Genomic DNA, 12,664 nt, shown 5'->3' on the forward strand with positions numbered 1-12,664 from the left:
CAGGAACAGGTGTCTCTCCAAACCCGTAAGGAACAGGACTCTGACTAAACACAATCTGATGAATGCTAATGAAGATGAGCGCCCCCCCCCCCCACGATTGTACCAGACCTCCAACATGACTATAACAAATGCACTTTTTGAGCTACTTTTCAAACAATAGCTTCATTGAAGACAAATGCACAGTGGTAATAAGGGACAAAAAGAAGAAAAGTGTACATTTTTACATTTTAAAGGAGTGATTTGCATTTTTCAAATCAAAACAAGGCTCACAAGCTCATGTGTACATGGAATGAGTTTTGGTCGCTGTAATTGTCCCTTTTGGGTACTGGCCTAAAGAGATCCCTTTCTAAAGTGATTCCAATGAAACCACAGTCCTCATTTTGTGCTGAAAACCATTCTTAAGTTCAGACAGAGCTAATATAGGTTTCAGCAGTCTGAGTTTGATAAATTAAGTGGATATCTTCCAAAATTAGTCTTTTTGGTATAAAATTCCCTCTTTGTGTTACTGTGCTGCTGATTAGAATTAAAAAACAGAATTTGTTAAAACAGAAAGAGATACCAACTTTATTTATCTAACTCATACTGCTGAAGCTTTTAGCACAGACCAAGGACTCACTTAGACCAATCTAGTCAGAAATCTTTTTATATGTACCAGTATCAACAGGAGGGAGAATTACCACTACCTGTAACTCTTTCAGTATACATATATGCATATGAATATAGTTTTAAAACAGACCTGAAAAAATGTGAACCTATACTTAAATCTTCCCCACTACCTACTTTACACACCCTCAACTTGGTCAGCAGTGCACTATATTCACGTATTGAAAAAGCACACTTATCCAACACTAATGGCAGATTAAACTAAAATAGGAAAAACATCTAAGTACACATGCAAGCGGTGCTACCTGGAGCATTATCCCTTTCTGCTCCACCTCCCTGAGCAGGACTCAGCACTGACGTTTATACTGAACTTAACTGAGAAGTTGTCTTAGTAGAAAGACAATTGTTTCTGTCACCCCAAGTTCCAATTAACACTTTAATGCATCTGAGAAATGCAATTAAGGAATACATATGCTATTTTTTTTTTAAATTGTTAATAATGTAGCAGTGATAATACAGTCTTACATTTTTATGTGTCAGTTATTTAATGTACACTACCATTTTAAATACCCCACAGAGAGCTTTATTTCATGTTTGCAGTCTGTGGTGCATCACTCTGTTATTTTTCTCCTGCTTTATGTTTCAAATGTACCAAGACCTCATTCCACCTTACTTTTGTAAGGCAAAATGGCAATTAAGGTATTGAAGAGAATACATGAAAAGCTAAATCTATGAATGATACAGATATGATTTTGTCCTTTTTTATCATCCTCTTTGAAATGATCATCCATTGACATCTCAGCTGAAGTCAAAGAGAATATTTTTATATTTTATAAATGAGCCCTCAGGCTATTTGCTGTGGCCATGCTGCCTGCCTATCTCCGCCTGAGTATGCAGTGTAGTGCTGTAATCTTGTCAGTATAATACAGGCGTTTAAGACAGGATCAGGCTGTCACCACTGGCAGCACAATCCCCTTACCTGAGGCTGTGGGAGCTCGCACAAGTCTGAATCTTTGAGCTCTAACGCAAGCTACTGGAAAGCCCCACTTTTCAAACATGCCCACTCAAACCCTTTAGGTTTAACCACTAATACCCACACCCCATAACAACATACCTCACTCTCAAACACATGCAGTGTAAGAGAATCCATTAACATTAAAGATTTTCAGTCCTGTTTCTTGTGGAGTTGTTTGCGCCTCACCGGGGCCAAACTGATTCCTAAACAGGTGGAGCATCTGCAAAATGAAAAAATGCTGAGACAGAGTTTCCTTTTTTTGTCTGTACATAGGAAGTCCGGGAGATGGTGGCACCTGTTCTCAAGAGTTTCCAAGCTCAGGTGAGTCACACATCTTTGCATTTTGCAGGTATATGAAACATTCAGTGTCTGTACAATAAAAGTTAGAAAATCTTGAAATCGCTAAGAAGTTGTAGCATTTGTAATAAAGATTTCCACATTATAATTTACTCAAACAGGAGACCCCCCTTCCTGGATATTCTATATACATTGACCAGTACAGATCACTGTGCTCCTGGATGAATGATTTGATAGATAGGGTGAGGAATCCATGGCATACTTTTCGTGTTACTGCTCATCTGGTGCTTATTGACTGATGCCTTTTCTGTCAAAGTGAAGTAGCATCTATCTGCCATTAGATGATCAGATATCTGGCTTCTCATATTTTCTTGGCTGAGACAAGCCCTCATTTCCTGTTGTGATGGTGCATTCACCGTGCCCCCTCTGACGTCGCCATATTGAAAAAGTCATCTGATACCTACCAAGACTCTGCTCCAGCCATTAAACCAAGGTCATAAATCACATTTGTGAGCTGCGTTATGGTCCGCAAAGCACAGGCTTATGGAAATGATACCACAAATATGTTTCCAGTCTTGCTCTCCCCTCTAAACTCCCGCTCAGCGCTAACCTGAAAGCCCTATCATTGGTAAACATGAGAACACTCAGCATGGATTGTTCAGTTCTCTTGGAAGTGATTATTGGCAGCTTCTTTTTAATGCTTTATAATTGACTATGCCCAAGCAACTGTGCTCCCTGGCAGGAGCTATCACATTCAATACTACACTCCGCAATACTCTGTGGTTGATTTGTGTGCTAATTCAATTACTCTAACTGTAAAGTCGCACAAATATCAGAAGCACCCTTCCATATCTTTATTGTGCAAACAGGAACCCACAGGATTAATTTAAGCACCATTGATGTCTGACAACTGGGAGTCTAGAGATGTTTCATAGTAGATAAAATAGATGGCTGATAATGAGCGTTGATTTTTTTTTTCTTGTTAGCTGCAGGCCTCTCTGGGTACCTCTTGGTCTCTCTTGTGTAACTTCCACAGGCTTATGTTCTGCACATTGATAAGTAAGCCAGCTAGCAGTGGAAAAAGCCTCGGCTATTTTTTGATCGCGAGGTGCAGCGAACAACTCGGCACACCATAATAATATAATCCTCTGGTGTTTTCTGATACACTTTGACCTTATTGGTAATGTCAAACAGCTTGCGGAGGCTTGTGAACTTTACCCAGCGGTAGTCTGCACGACCTCAGTGTAAGCTGTGGGACCTCGACCTGCTGCTGCAGGGGGAGAATGTGTGGAGAAGGTGGAGTTGGATGTGCTTGTTTGGCTGTGTGGTTTGGGATAGAGTAAAGCTCCCCTGCAGCTGCACTGTACAGGTGGTGAATGGTAGAAAAGTCCTGGTGTGTGTGTGTGTGTGTGTATCTGTGCGTGTGAGGATGCATATATGTGAGAAAGAACTAGGTCCTCCCCTCCACCCCCACAACACCCCCACCCCCACCCCACCCCTCCCAGTTTGGAGGCCCACAGGAGTGCCTCATGGTATTTGGACCCTCATCATGCCACTTCTAAAGGAGAAGTCGGCTCCTTTGAAGTGTTTGCGACATGACAGGTTCTCTTTCTTTTCTTTTTCATTTCAATGTTCCCCACCCACTTTCTCTCTCTTCTCCCGTCCAATCTCGCCTTCTAATTATCGCTAACCAGGCGACTGATTAGAAACACGTTGCCGACCTAGTTTTTCTGTGGAGCTGGAGGAGGAGAAAGGGTTAATCCCAGAGCTGGTGGCTGTCATTGGTCGCTTCCCTCCTTCTTCTCCTCTTTTTCGTTCTGCTCTCCTCTTTCCTTCCCTGGAAGTTTGCTAATGAGGTCCCGTCAGAGCTGAGGAGAGGTGTTAATTTGGCCTTGTGAAGTAGGAAGGAGATTAAGGACAGTGAGGAGCTGAGTTTACGGCTTAAAATACACCGCTGTCCTTATTAATCCACAGGGCCCTGGGAGACCGGCGTTTTTGGTTTTATAATGAACACTGTCTTATAATGAAGGTAATTTTAATAAAAATTTACGGCAAAGAAGAAGAGATGGTACATGTCTCCATGGTCTCAGGCACACCTTTGGGGCTGAGGGATATGACAGTTATTTCTCAAATAACCGATCACTGGAGAGACAGGCCCATTGGACCACACTGTTCACACAACTTTCACACAAGCTCTCGCTGCCATCTGAACATACAGAAAGCATTCTTCACCAAGTCTCACCAAGACTACGTGGGCTTCTCAATGCAATTTACACCTCCCTCTCACTTTAGAGTGTAAACTCCCCTAAGGATAAACCTTTGTGAGGCGGGAAAAAAAAGAACAGTGACGGATTTCTTGTATGTTTGTAGCTTCTTTTTTCTTCAGGAGAGGCAGATTCCTCTTTGCATCCGGCCTGTACCAATCTGAATATCAGGCCCAAATTAACCAGTCATTCTATTTTTCTCCTCTCCTCTTGATGTCGTTTGGTGCTCTCAGAAAAAGAAAACAGCAGTATGGGTCCCTAATTACTGAAACTTGCTTTACAATGATAATCCGTGGAGTAATTTAGCGTGCACAATGTGCAGATGGAGATTCTGATAAATAGTTTGTAACGTGTAATTAGCAGCTCTGCCGGTTACATACCATTAACCCCTCAAGCTCAGGAATCATTATTGGCCCTCATTATCAAGCAGCAAGGTACGATCGAGCTGACTAGACATCAAAAACATCAAACAGCTATTAAAGCGCTGCGAACTGGGGGCCGGTGGACACCTGTTTATGAGTCTAACTGTGCCATTTCTTCCCCTGAGGTTGGGAAGTGATGATGTGGGGGAAGACAATGTTTTTATGTATGTTGTTGTTGTTGCTTGTTTTCTATGAGAGCACGGGAGGTATTTTGACTATGCAGCAGCTTTTCAACCCCATGAAACTGAGTAAAGACATCTCAAAATGGCTGCTACGTCTCACCTATTCAACTACCTTCTGATGTGCAGGAAAGGTAGAAATGAAGGTGATTCAAAAGCAAATTAAGTGAGCTTGTACTATTATGATTTGTACAGCTCTTTGTTGTACTGAGCTGATCGTGTAACCGTTATGTTTTTTCATAATCTGCCTTGTCAGACAGTACACTGGAGAATGGCAGAAGAAACAAGGGATAATGTGCGACACAAGCCATAACTGCTGTTTGGATTGTCATATCCATTTACCTGTCATTTATCAGAAACATGTGCAGCTGTGTTTTCAACCTAAATCCAATTGTGCAGATGGTTTGACCAGAGTTGTGGAGTGAGACAGCGGAGTGTTTCAGTGTTGTCAGAGACCTTGCCCACAGTGCCTTGCCCTGAGCTCGCCCGTCATGCACCGAGGTAGACAAACACCGACTTTGATCATCCATCGAGAGACGACCAGTTCTTCCTCCTTTTGATTAATTCCTGAAGGAAATGATAATTTCTCTTGAATGTATGAATATGTTATGAATAGTGGAATGAATCAAAGAGTAAAGGATGATAATTAATTACAGCGCTATGATAAAAGGCTGTGGGTGTTATGACGCAAGCTTCCTCCGTGTCATTATGAGAGGCTCCGTAATTACCTTTCTGCACGAGCCAGCGCTCCTGGCGGTGCTGGCGGTGAGAGTGCCGCTCACTGAGTGAGTCTAACGGTCATAAAGCTTTTCCCTGCCTAATTGTCTGAGGGGCTCTATGGCACTTTCATAGATGAGGGACTGCGCCGTTAGGAAAAATGCTCTGCGACGCTAAAGCTTTTCCAGCTCAATGAAGACAGATCTTCATCATGGGCTAAACCTTGCAGTTATTAGGTACAGATTGCTTGAGTGGATGGCTAACTTGGGAAGGTGAGTTTGGAACAAGTGAGCAGCAGTTTCATACAGTCTGATACAAAGCTCTTCCCAGACTACATACAGTTTTAAGAGCAAACTAGTTTTGATTTCTGTATATATTGTACATTATAGGCCTATATTTCTATGCCAATAAAACGGATCCCTGCCTTACAGTTGCTCTGAATTTTCCCTTTTTGTTATTATTCATGCCCTACCTTATGTAAGGGGCATTTATGACACCCTCCTACTCCTCTCACTCACTCCCACTCTCCCATCATCCCGTGCCCCCCCTCCCGGCTATGACTAGACTGCTCCATACTGGGCTGACGAGGTATCTCTAATGCCTGTCTCCTGCTCGGCTGTCTTGGGCTCATTGAGCAGCAGGCCAGGCCCAGGATCTCCAGGCCATTACCTATTCACAGCACGTCCAGGCCTCCAGCCTATTGTGGGGAACATAATGGGCTCCAGGGCCATGTAAACCATCGGCTCTCTGCTCCTGGTTTATCACTTGTGTCCTCTTCATACTAAGGAGAGGGAAAGAAGGTGGGAGGCAGGAAGGTAGGGAGAGCAGAGAGAGACAAAGCTGAGGGGGAGGAATGTGGGGTGGGGGTGGGGTGTGGTGGGTTGTAATTGGACATTAGATAATACCTTCCTTGAGTCTTTGACGTTCTCTGCATCTCCAGAGGGTGAATGTCCTCACCTGTTCTCCACATCAGTGTAGAAAAGGTGCTTTGACCCAATCTTAATGCACTTCTGTTCACTAACTGTTTCAGTTTACTTTTACTGATTATGGCTAGTCAAAGACAAACAAGCTTATATGTGGATAATAGATCAAATATTGTATGGCCGTCATACGTCGATTACTTAGTCTCATCAAATGCCAAAGCTTATACATTGATAAATGAAGAAATAGCCCAGTTTGAAGGCAGTTCTGCTTTTTGAGAAACAGACTCAATTTAACTTGATTTTATTCATTTTACATCAGAAAACCATTCAGCAGACCACTTACAATTATCCCCCCTTTTATATTCAGTTAGTTAAGTGTTGTAATAACTATTTATTGACCCATGTTTGTTCTAAATACTTTTAAAGTGAGCCTATGTAGCGTCTGATTTGTCACTTGTGATGATTACAGAATAATGATAAATGCTAAAATGCAGTTTAAGCTGAACACAAAGTGAATGTTAGAGGTGGTGCGAACAGATACAGATTTCTTTTGGACAGCACACATTAAGACAAAGTTGCATCTTCAGGTTTTGAAAATGTTTTAACCGGAGCAAAAAAATTTACACTTATCTCATCTCAGCTGTGTGACTGTAAAAAATGAATATATAAGGATAAGAGGAAAAAAGAGAGAAACTGGGCAAAATAAGAGAAATATTAAAGCTAAAGTTGCAATAGCACATTGTACGTTGCCTGTTTTAGATGGTTAAACATGTACTAGACTCCAACGTTCAAATTTTTGAGACTGAAGCAAAAACAAAATTGGTTTTGTGTTCAGTTTAAACAAACCTTAATGGAGAATAGTCATTAATCCAGCAAACGGTCGTAATGTTAGTTTCCTAACATAATCTAACACTAGCCACCACAAGCTACTGGTTGAATTTCACTTTATATGTAAGAGGAGGATGTGGTTTTGTTTTTCAGAAGTGACATATTTGCTTTAAAGCTTTACATTGACTAGCATATTTCAATAGACAGCACAGGTCATTTTTGTCTGCTGTGTTTGCAAATGATAAAAGTGAACACATTTTTCTACCCAAAGACAAATGTATTCCTCAAGAATTCCTGCAAAATGCCATCAGTCTGTTTCTCAGTAGCTCAGACAGTAACTTTTAAAATGAAATATCATCAATTCAGTAAATGACGACATAAACAAACCCAGTAGTTGGGTGGTGGTGTTTCACCAGTGCAACACCATATTTCAGCTCCAGGCTGGGCCTTTTGAAGAAGTTTAATATATCTGACTGGCCTTTTTTTGTTTCCTGTGTGGTGACTGACTGTTGTGATTCTGCTGGGTGTTTTTATGCTGAGACGATTCAACCTCTCCATCAGCCTTCCCAGTGTCAGTCTTATCCCTCCTCTGCTGTGCTGTGATCTGATGGTGTGTGTGTGTTGGCGTGTTTGTTTTCCTGTCCTGACTGATGCCCTGTCGGAGTGTCCCAGTTGGGTGTATTCATCATTATGGATGCGTGTTTAGAGCCAGGGATGCACACCAGGTAAAGAAGAGAGGGGGGGATGTTATAAATAGGCACTTGGCTCTCTAGCCATGTGGAATTGATGAGTTTCAGCACATTCTGCTCTGCAGTGCCAGGTTTAATTTCTACCGTCCTGACAGCACAAACCTCAGAGCCCGGAGACGTCACGCCTGACTGCCGCTGCTGTGCAAATGTTAGCCATGTTTGAGGATGGACGCACGCATAGCACCGGCTGCACTGTTCCTATTGGGCGTCTGACTGGGTGTACATCCCCTCCTCTAAACCCCTGTCACCTTAAGAGACAGGCAATCACATTCCCCTCCTGACCCCTCACCAAACAGACACTCACCAGCAGCACACAGTAACTAATCTAAGAGGCAGTTTCTAAGACCAAGCTCGCCTCAGTCTAACATGGTCAACTACTTGTTATGAGACAGGTGAGAGCCTCCCTCCCCTCATCTGCTCCCTCCAGTCACCTCAAGTCAGAGAACAGCAACACTAGCAGCAGCAGTAGCACTGTCTCTGAGATTCTCCGACTCCTGGCTCACTCTCAGCTGCTGGCAAGAGCACAGTCAAATTAGCCAATAAAAATGTGTGAAATCGGTGGCTCAGCGCCGGCGAGGACATGCCAGGAGAAATAAACATCAGCGCTAGCACAACCAGGAAAAGCTCATGTGAGGAGGAACAGGCGGAACTGGAGAGCTGCTCCGCCAATTCTACGGCGCAATTCTCCGATTTCAGGCGCAGAATCGGAGCTGCACAGACACAGTCCAAGAGCAAAGTCGTTTCTCCACTCCAATGAACACCGAGACCCAACCTCAGATCAAGCCAGTGGCAGCACAAGTCAAAAGAACATGAGCTTTTGTCAGAGGATACACAGACCTCATGTGCTGAAGTGATTTAATTCCCTCTGTTCATCTGCGGTGTTTCCCCCCTGCTGAAGCCTGGGACTACCAGTCTTCATTTCACATGATGCTCGGCTGTGAAGTTTAATTTCAGCAAAATCTAAACACGCTAATTAAATATCATAACTTTCTGAAGAAGGCTCTTGTAAAGGTACCTGAAATTTTAATTTAGACTTCAAAAGAGCGAAGACTTTAAAGCAAATCTATTGTTTTTCATTTAGACTTGCAATTTTCTTTTCTCTGCAGTACTGCAGTACGTAGTTATGATTGATCTGGTAATTAAAATATGCAGAGAGGGAAAAATATTAACTGCTCCTTTTTTCACTTTCTTTTTGTTTTAGAAAACAGCCGACACATTTTCCCTCTCTTTCCAGCACAGATAATTAAATTTTGCACATTGATGTTCTTTACACAGTATTCATCGGCCTCATTATTTTTCCATTTTCATCTTTCTGGTGAGAGATCGATAGATTGATAAAATGATGGAGCCTATCTTAAATAATGCAAGCAGAGAAAAGTTACACTTACTTTGCTGCTGGCTAAGTGTTTGAACTTTTATTCTTCTTTCAAATTGTATTTAATATCCCATGAAGGTAGATCTCGCAGTATTACATGCGAGTGTAAATCATTTATTCCCATTTTTGCTGTCCCTCTGCAAAAAAAACCCTAAAAAACAAGATGAAGCTCCTCTCGACTTTTAGTGGGCCTATGGTATATGGGATGATGCTTGTCAAGGCTAATATCCTAAATGATAAAGAAACTGGCAATTCAAAGAAAGACAGCGTAAAGTAGGCCAATTAGTACCTAGGGAACATTTTGCTAGAAGAGATAGCAGCTCCAAATGTCACATGCACGAACATTAGGACTGATTGTTTATAATATGACCTGACAGTTTGGGTCTCTTTAATATGGGATTAACTACAATACTAATTAACATGTGGCTCTATTAAAACAAGCAGCTGGAAGTGAAGTAACTCTCTTACCAGGGAGGAGAGCAACTCTTCTGATGTTCACCCTACATTAAAGTGTTGCTTCTTCATCACAAATCAAATGTGTTTTTACACTTTTAAGAGATCTTCTTGTTATGTTCGTATTTCATACTGGAAATTGTACGACTTAAATCACACCGCCGCCCTTAACATCAGCATGTTCTTTGCCTTTGTCACAAACAGATATATGTTTTAAAGTCCCACTGCTGGGTTCTGTGTTTCATCCGAGACATAAAGTGGCCACGGTGGCCTGAGGAAAGTGTTAAACACATCCTCAATTAAAGCAAAGTAACTTTGCATCTCGTCGTGATTTCTCCTGCAGTCCCTGTAATTGGGTCTCAGTGGATTTAGTGGGAAAGCTCCAGCTCTTCTTCTGGAGTGAAGTGCCCAGCCTGGAGTGGGGCTGAGGGGGACAGCCAGAGGGAAAAAGCTGCTGGTCGCCAAGGCCCTGGATGCTCGCAGCTGGCAGGAATGAGCAAGAGCTGGCTGTAGCCAAACGAGATGACAGGTGGAATGAGGGAGCTCAGCCATGCTGCGGTCCTCACAGAGAGGCACTCGGCTCATAGAACGTACAGAGGTTCAAGAATGCCCTGGATGAAGTGAACACATGCAGGGTTTATAGCACTGGTACATCGCTGTACATTTTACTCAAGTAGTGTATTTAAGTGCAGTTTTGTGGTAATTTCTATTTTATGCCACTTTACAGTTGTACTTATTCGACTACTTTTCAGAGGGAAATATTATTCTTTTGACTCCATTACATTATTTAACATGGAAAACAAATAGTTATGTTTCACATTAAGATTATAAGATTTGTTAAAACTAGCTCCATCTTGACCAGTAAAATAACGCTTACACATTCATTCATCAGTAGTAACAACTTAACAATGTCATATCATCCACAGAGGCATTTTTTCTGTGGAACAAGTACTTTTAGAAGCTAATGCTTCCTTTATTTGTAATGGAGTATTTCGAAAATTTTGTCTGGCTTTTACTGAAGTAAAAGATCTGAGTACTTCCACTAATGTGGGTTACTGTAACAGGATTGTTATTATTAATTAAAAGGTAAACAGTGGGTTTTCAAACTTCCTTTTATAGACAGATATTAGGATTGTCAACTACACTGATTATATAAACTGATGTGAATTCATTACAGTGAAGCAGATGTAGATAACAGTAGCAGACGAGTTAGAGAAGGATTTGGGACTTTGGACAGCTGAGGCGTAAATTGTGCTTCAGTGTCTATCAGGATGTTAATATTAAGTGGATGGTTTATGTAAATGCACACTGTTTGCAGTTAACTCTTTTTAGATGTTGTAAGGGGTGATAAATATAAATCAATAGAGTGTAGGCCACTATAAGAACTGGAAAAGCAATATTTGTTTCATGTTTTTTTTGTTTTTTTTAGATAGCAAACCTTGGAGGTCTCCTTGTGTGTGATGTGTGTGCGTTAATGCATGTGTGTGTGTGTGTGTGTGTGTGTTTGTGGGCGTGTATCTTCCTCTGGCGAGACATGTGAAGGACAGCCGAAGGTGCGGTGAGATCCAGTGATGGGCTTGTTTTATTACATCTCATATTGAGACCAATCTCTGTCCATTCACCTGAAGGACAGCCAGCTATTCCCTAACTAAATTAGCCAGACGCTGTGGTGTGAGAGGGCCTCCACAGGCGAGCAGAACCACACTCTGACATCTACACACACATATATACACACACACACTATCACAGAGGCAGGTACAGGCAGTCACGCAATAATGTGTGTTTTTTTTCTCCCCCCTCCTCTCTCATGCAAGAACTCACACTTACATGTATAATCTCATGTCCCATCCCTCACTTTCCCCCTTTCACACTGGCATACACACACACACACACACACACACACACACACACACACACACACACGCGCGCGCTCATGCACACATACACACACACTCACTCACTCTCCCCTGTTGAAGGCAGTGGATGTGGGGTAATTGCAGTCATTGTGGCAGGTTGCGTGTTTGTGCCCCTGTCATTGAGGCCTGCAGACCTCCTCCTTGTGGGACCATGTGACACAGATCTCAGAACTGTAGCATACCTGGCTATCACACATCACTGTTTGTGTGTGTGCATCTGTGTGCACCTTCACAATGCATCTACCCCTAATGTAGCAAATGCATGGAGTTTTAGCCCTGAACACGCCATGGCTGGGAGGGTGAACGTTCTCTTCATGCTCTCTCTTCCCTAATGAAATGTCTTTTGTACAGTCTGTTTTTTTTTTTTTTTGTTCACTCACGGCGGATGTTCTAATGAGGCAGAGCCTGAAATAGCAGTGGGGCTAGCACTGCAGAACTATGACATCCCATGTGAGAACTTGCCCAAATCACAGTGGCTGCAGCCGTGCGTCAGGTTTCTTTATTTATAACCCGTACGGAATTGTCCTACACTCTGAGCATATGGAGGGTTATGTAACGCTCAGCATCCAATAGATAACCACTAAAGTCAGGTCCTATATATAAAGCTTGCTGAAGAGTTGTTTCTGAGGCTGCTTAAGATTGATTTAGCGCTCCTGAATGTCCTCTTCACAATCATGTAACAAAAAGAATGGTTATTGTGAAGCCATTCTTTTAAAGGGTTGTTTCACCCAAATGATAGTGGAGGTATTTAACCATGAGGATTGAAGGTTTTGAAATGTATATCTCTAATATTCTGCCTCCACCCCAGTATAGTGGGTGTGAATGAACAGTGTTTGGTGTTCCTTACAACAGTGAGAAAATGAGAATAAAATAACTCAGAGGCAGCATGTGTTTCCACAAACAATACTCCTGTTATTCAGGAT

At 42.2% G+C, this 12,664-nt stretch overlaps 1 protein-coding gene across 2 annotated transcripts in view; it reads left to right on the forward strand.

Moving 5' to 3' along the window:
• The window catches only part of cux2b (cut-like homeobox 2b), an 85,443-nt gene that overhangs the window by 34,104 nt on the left and 38,675 nt on the right, over positions 1–12,664 (forward strand). For both annotated transcript variants that reach the window (XM_018669507.2, XM_018669508.2), the window contains exon 3: positions 1,892–1,939. In XM_018669507.2, the coding sequence (XP_018525023.1) occupies positions 1,892–1,939 (48 nt within the window). The remainder of the gene's footprint in view (positions 1–1,891; positions 1,940–12,664) is intronic.

This window comes from Lates calcarifer, linkage group LG13 (genome assembly GCF_001640805.2).
Source record: "Lates calcarifer isolate ASB-BC8 linkage group LG13, TLL_Latcal_v3, whole genome shotgun sequence".
Taxonomy (NCBI): domain Eukaryota; kingdom Metazoa; phylum Chordata; class Actinopteri; family Centropomidae; genus Lates; species Lates calcarifer.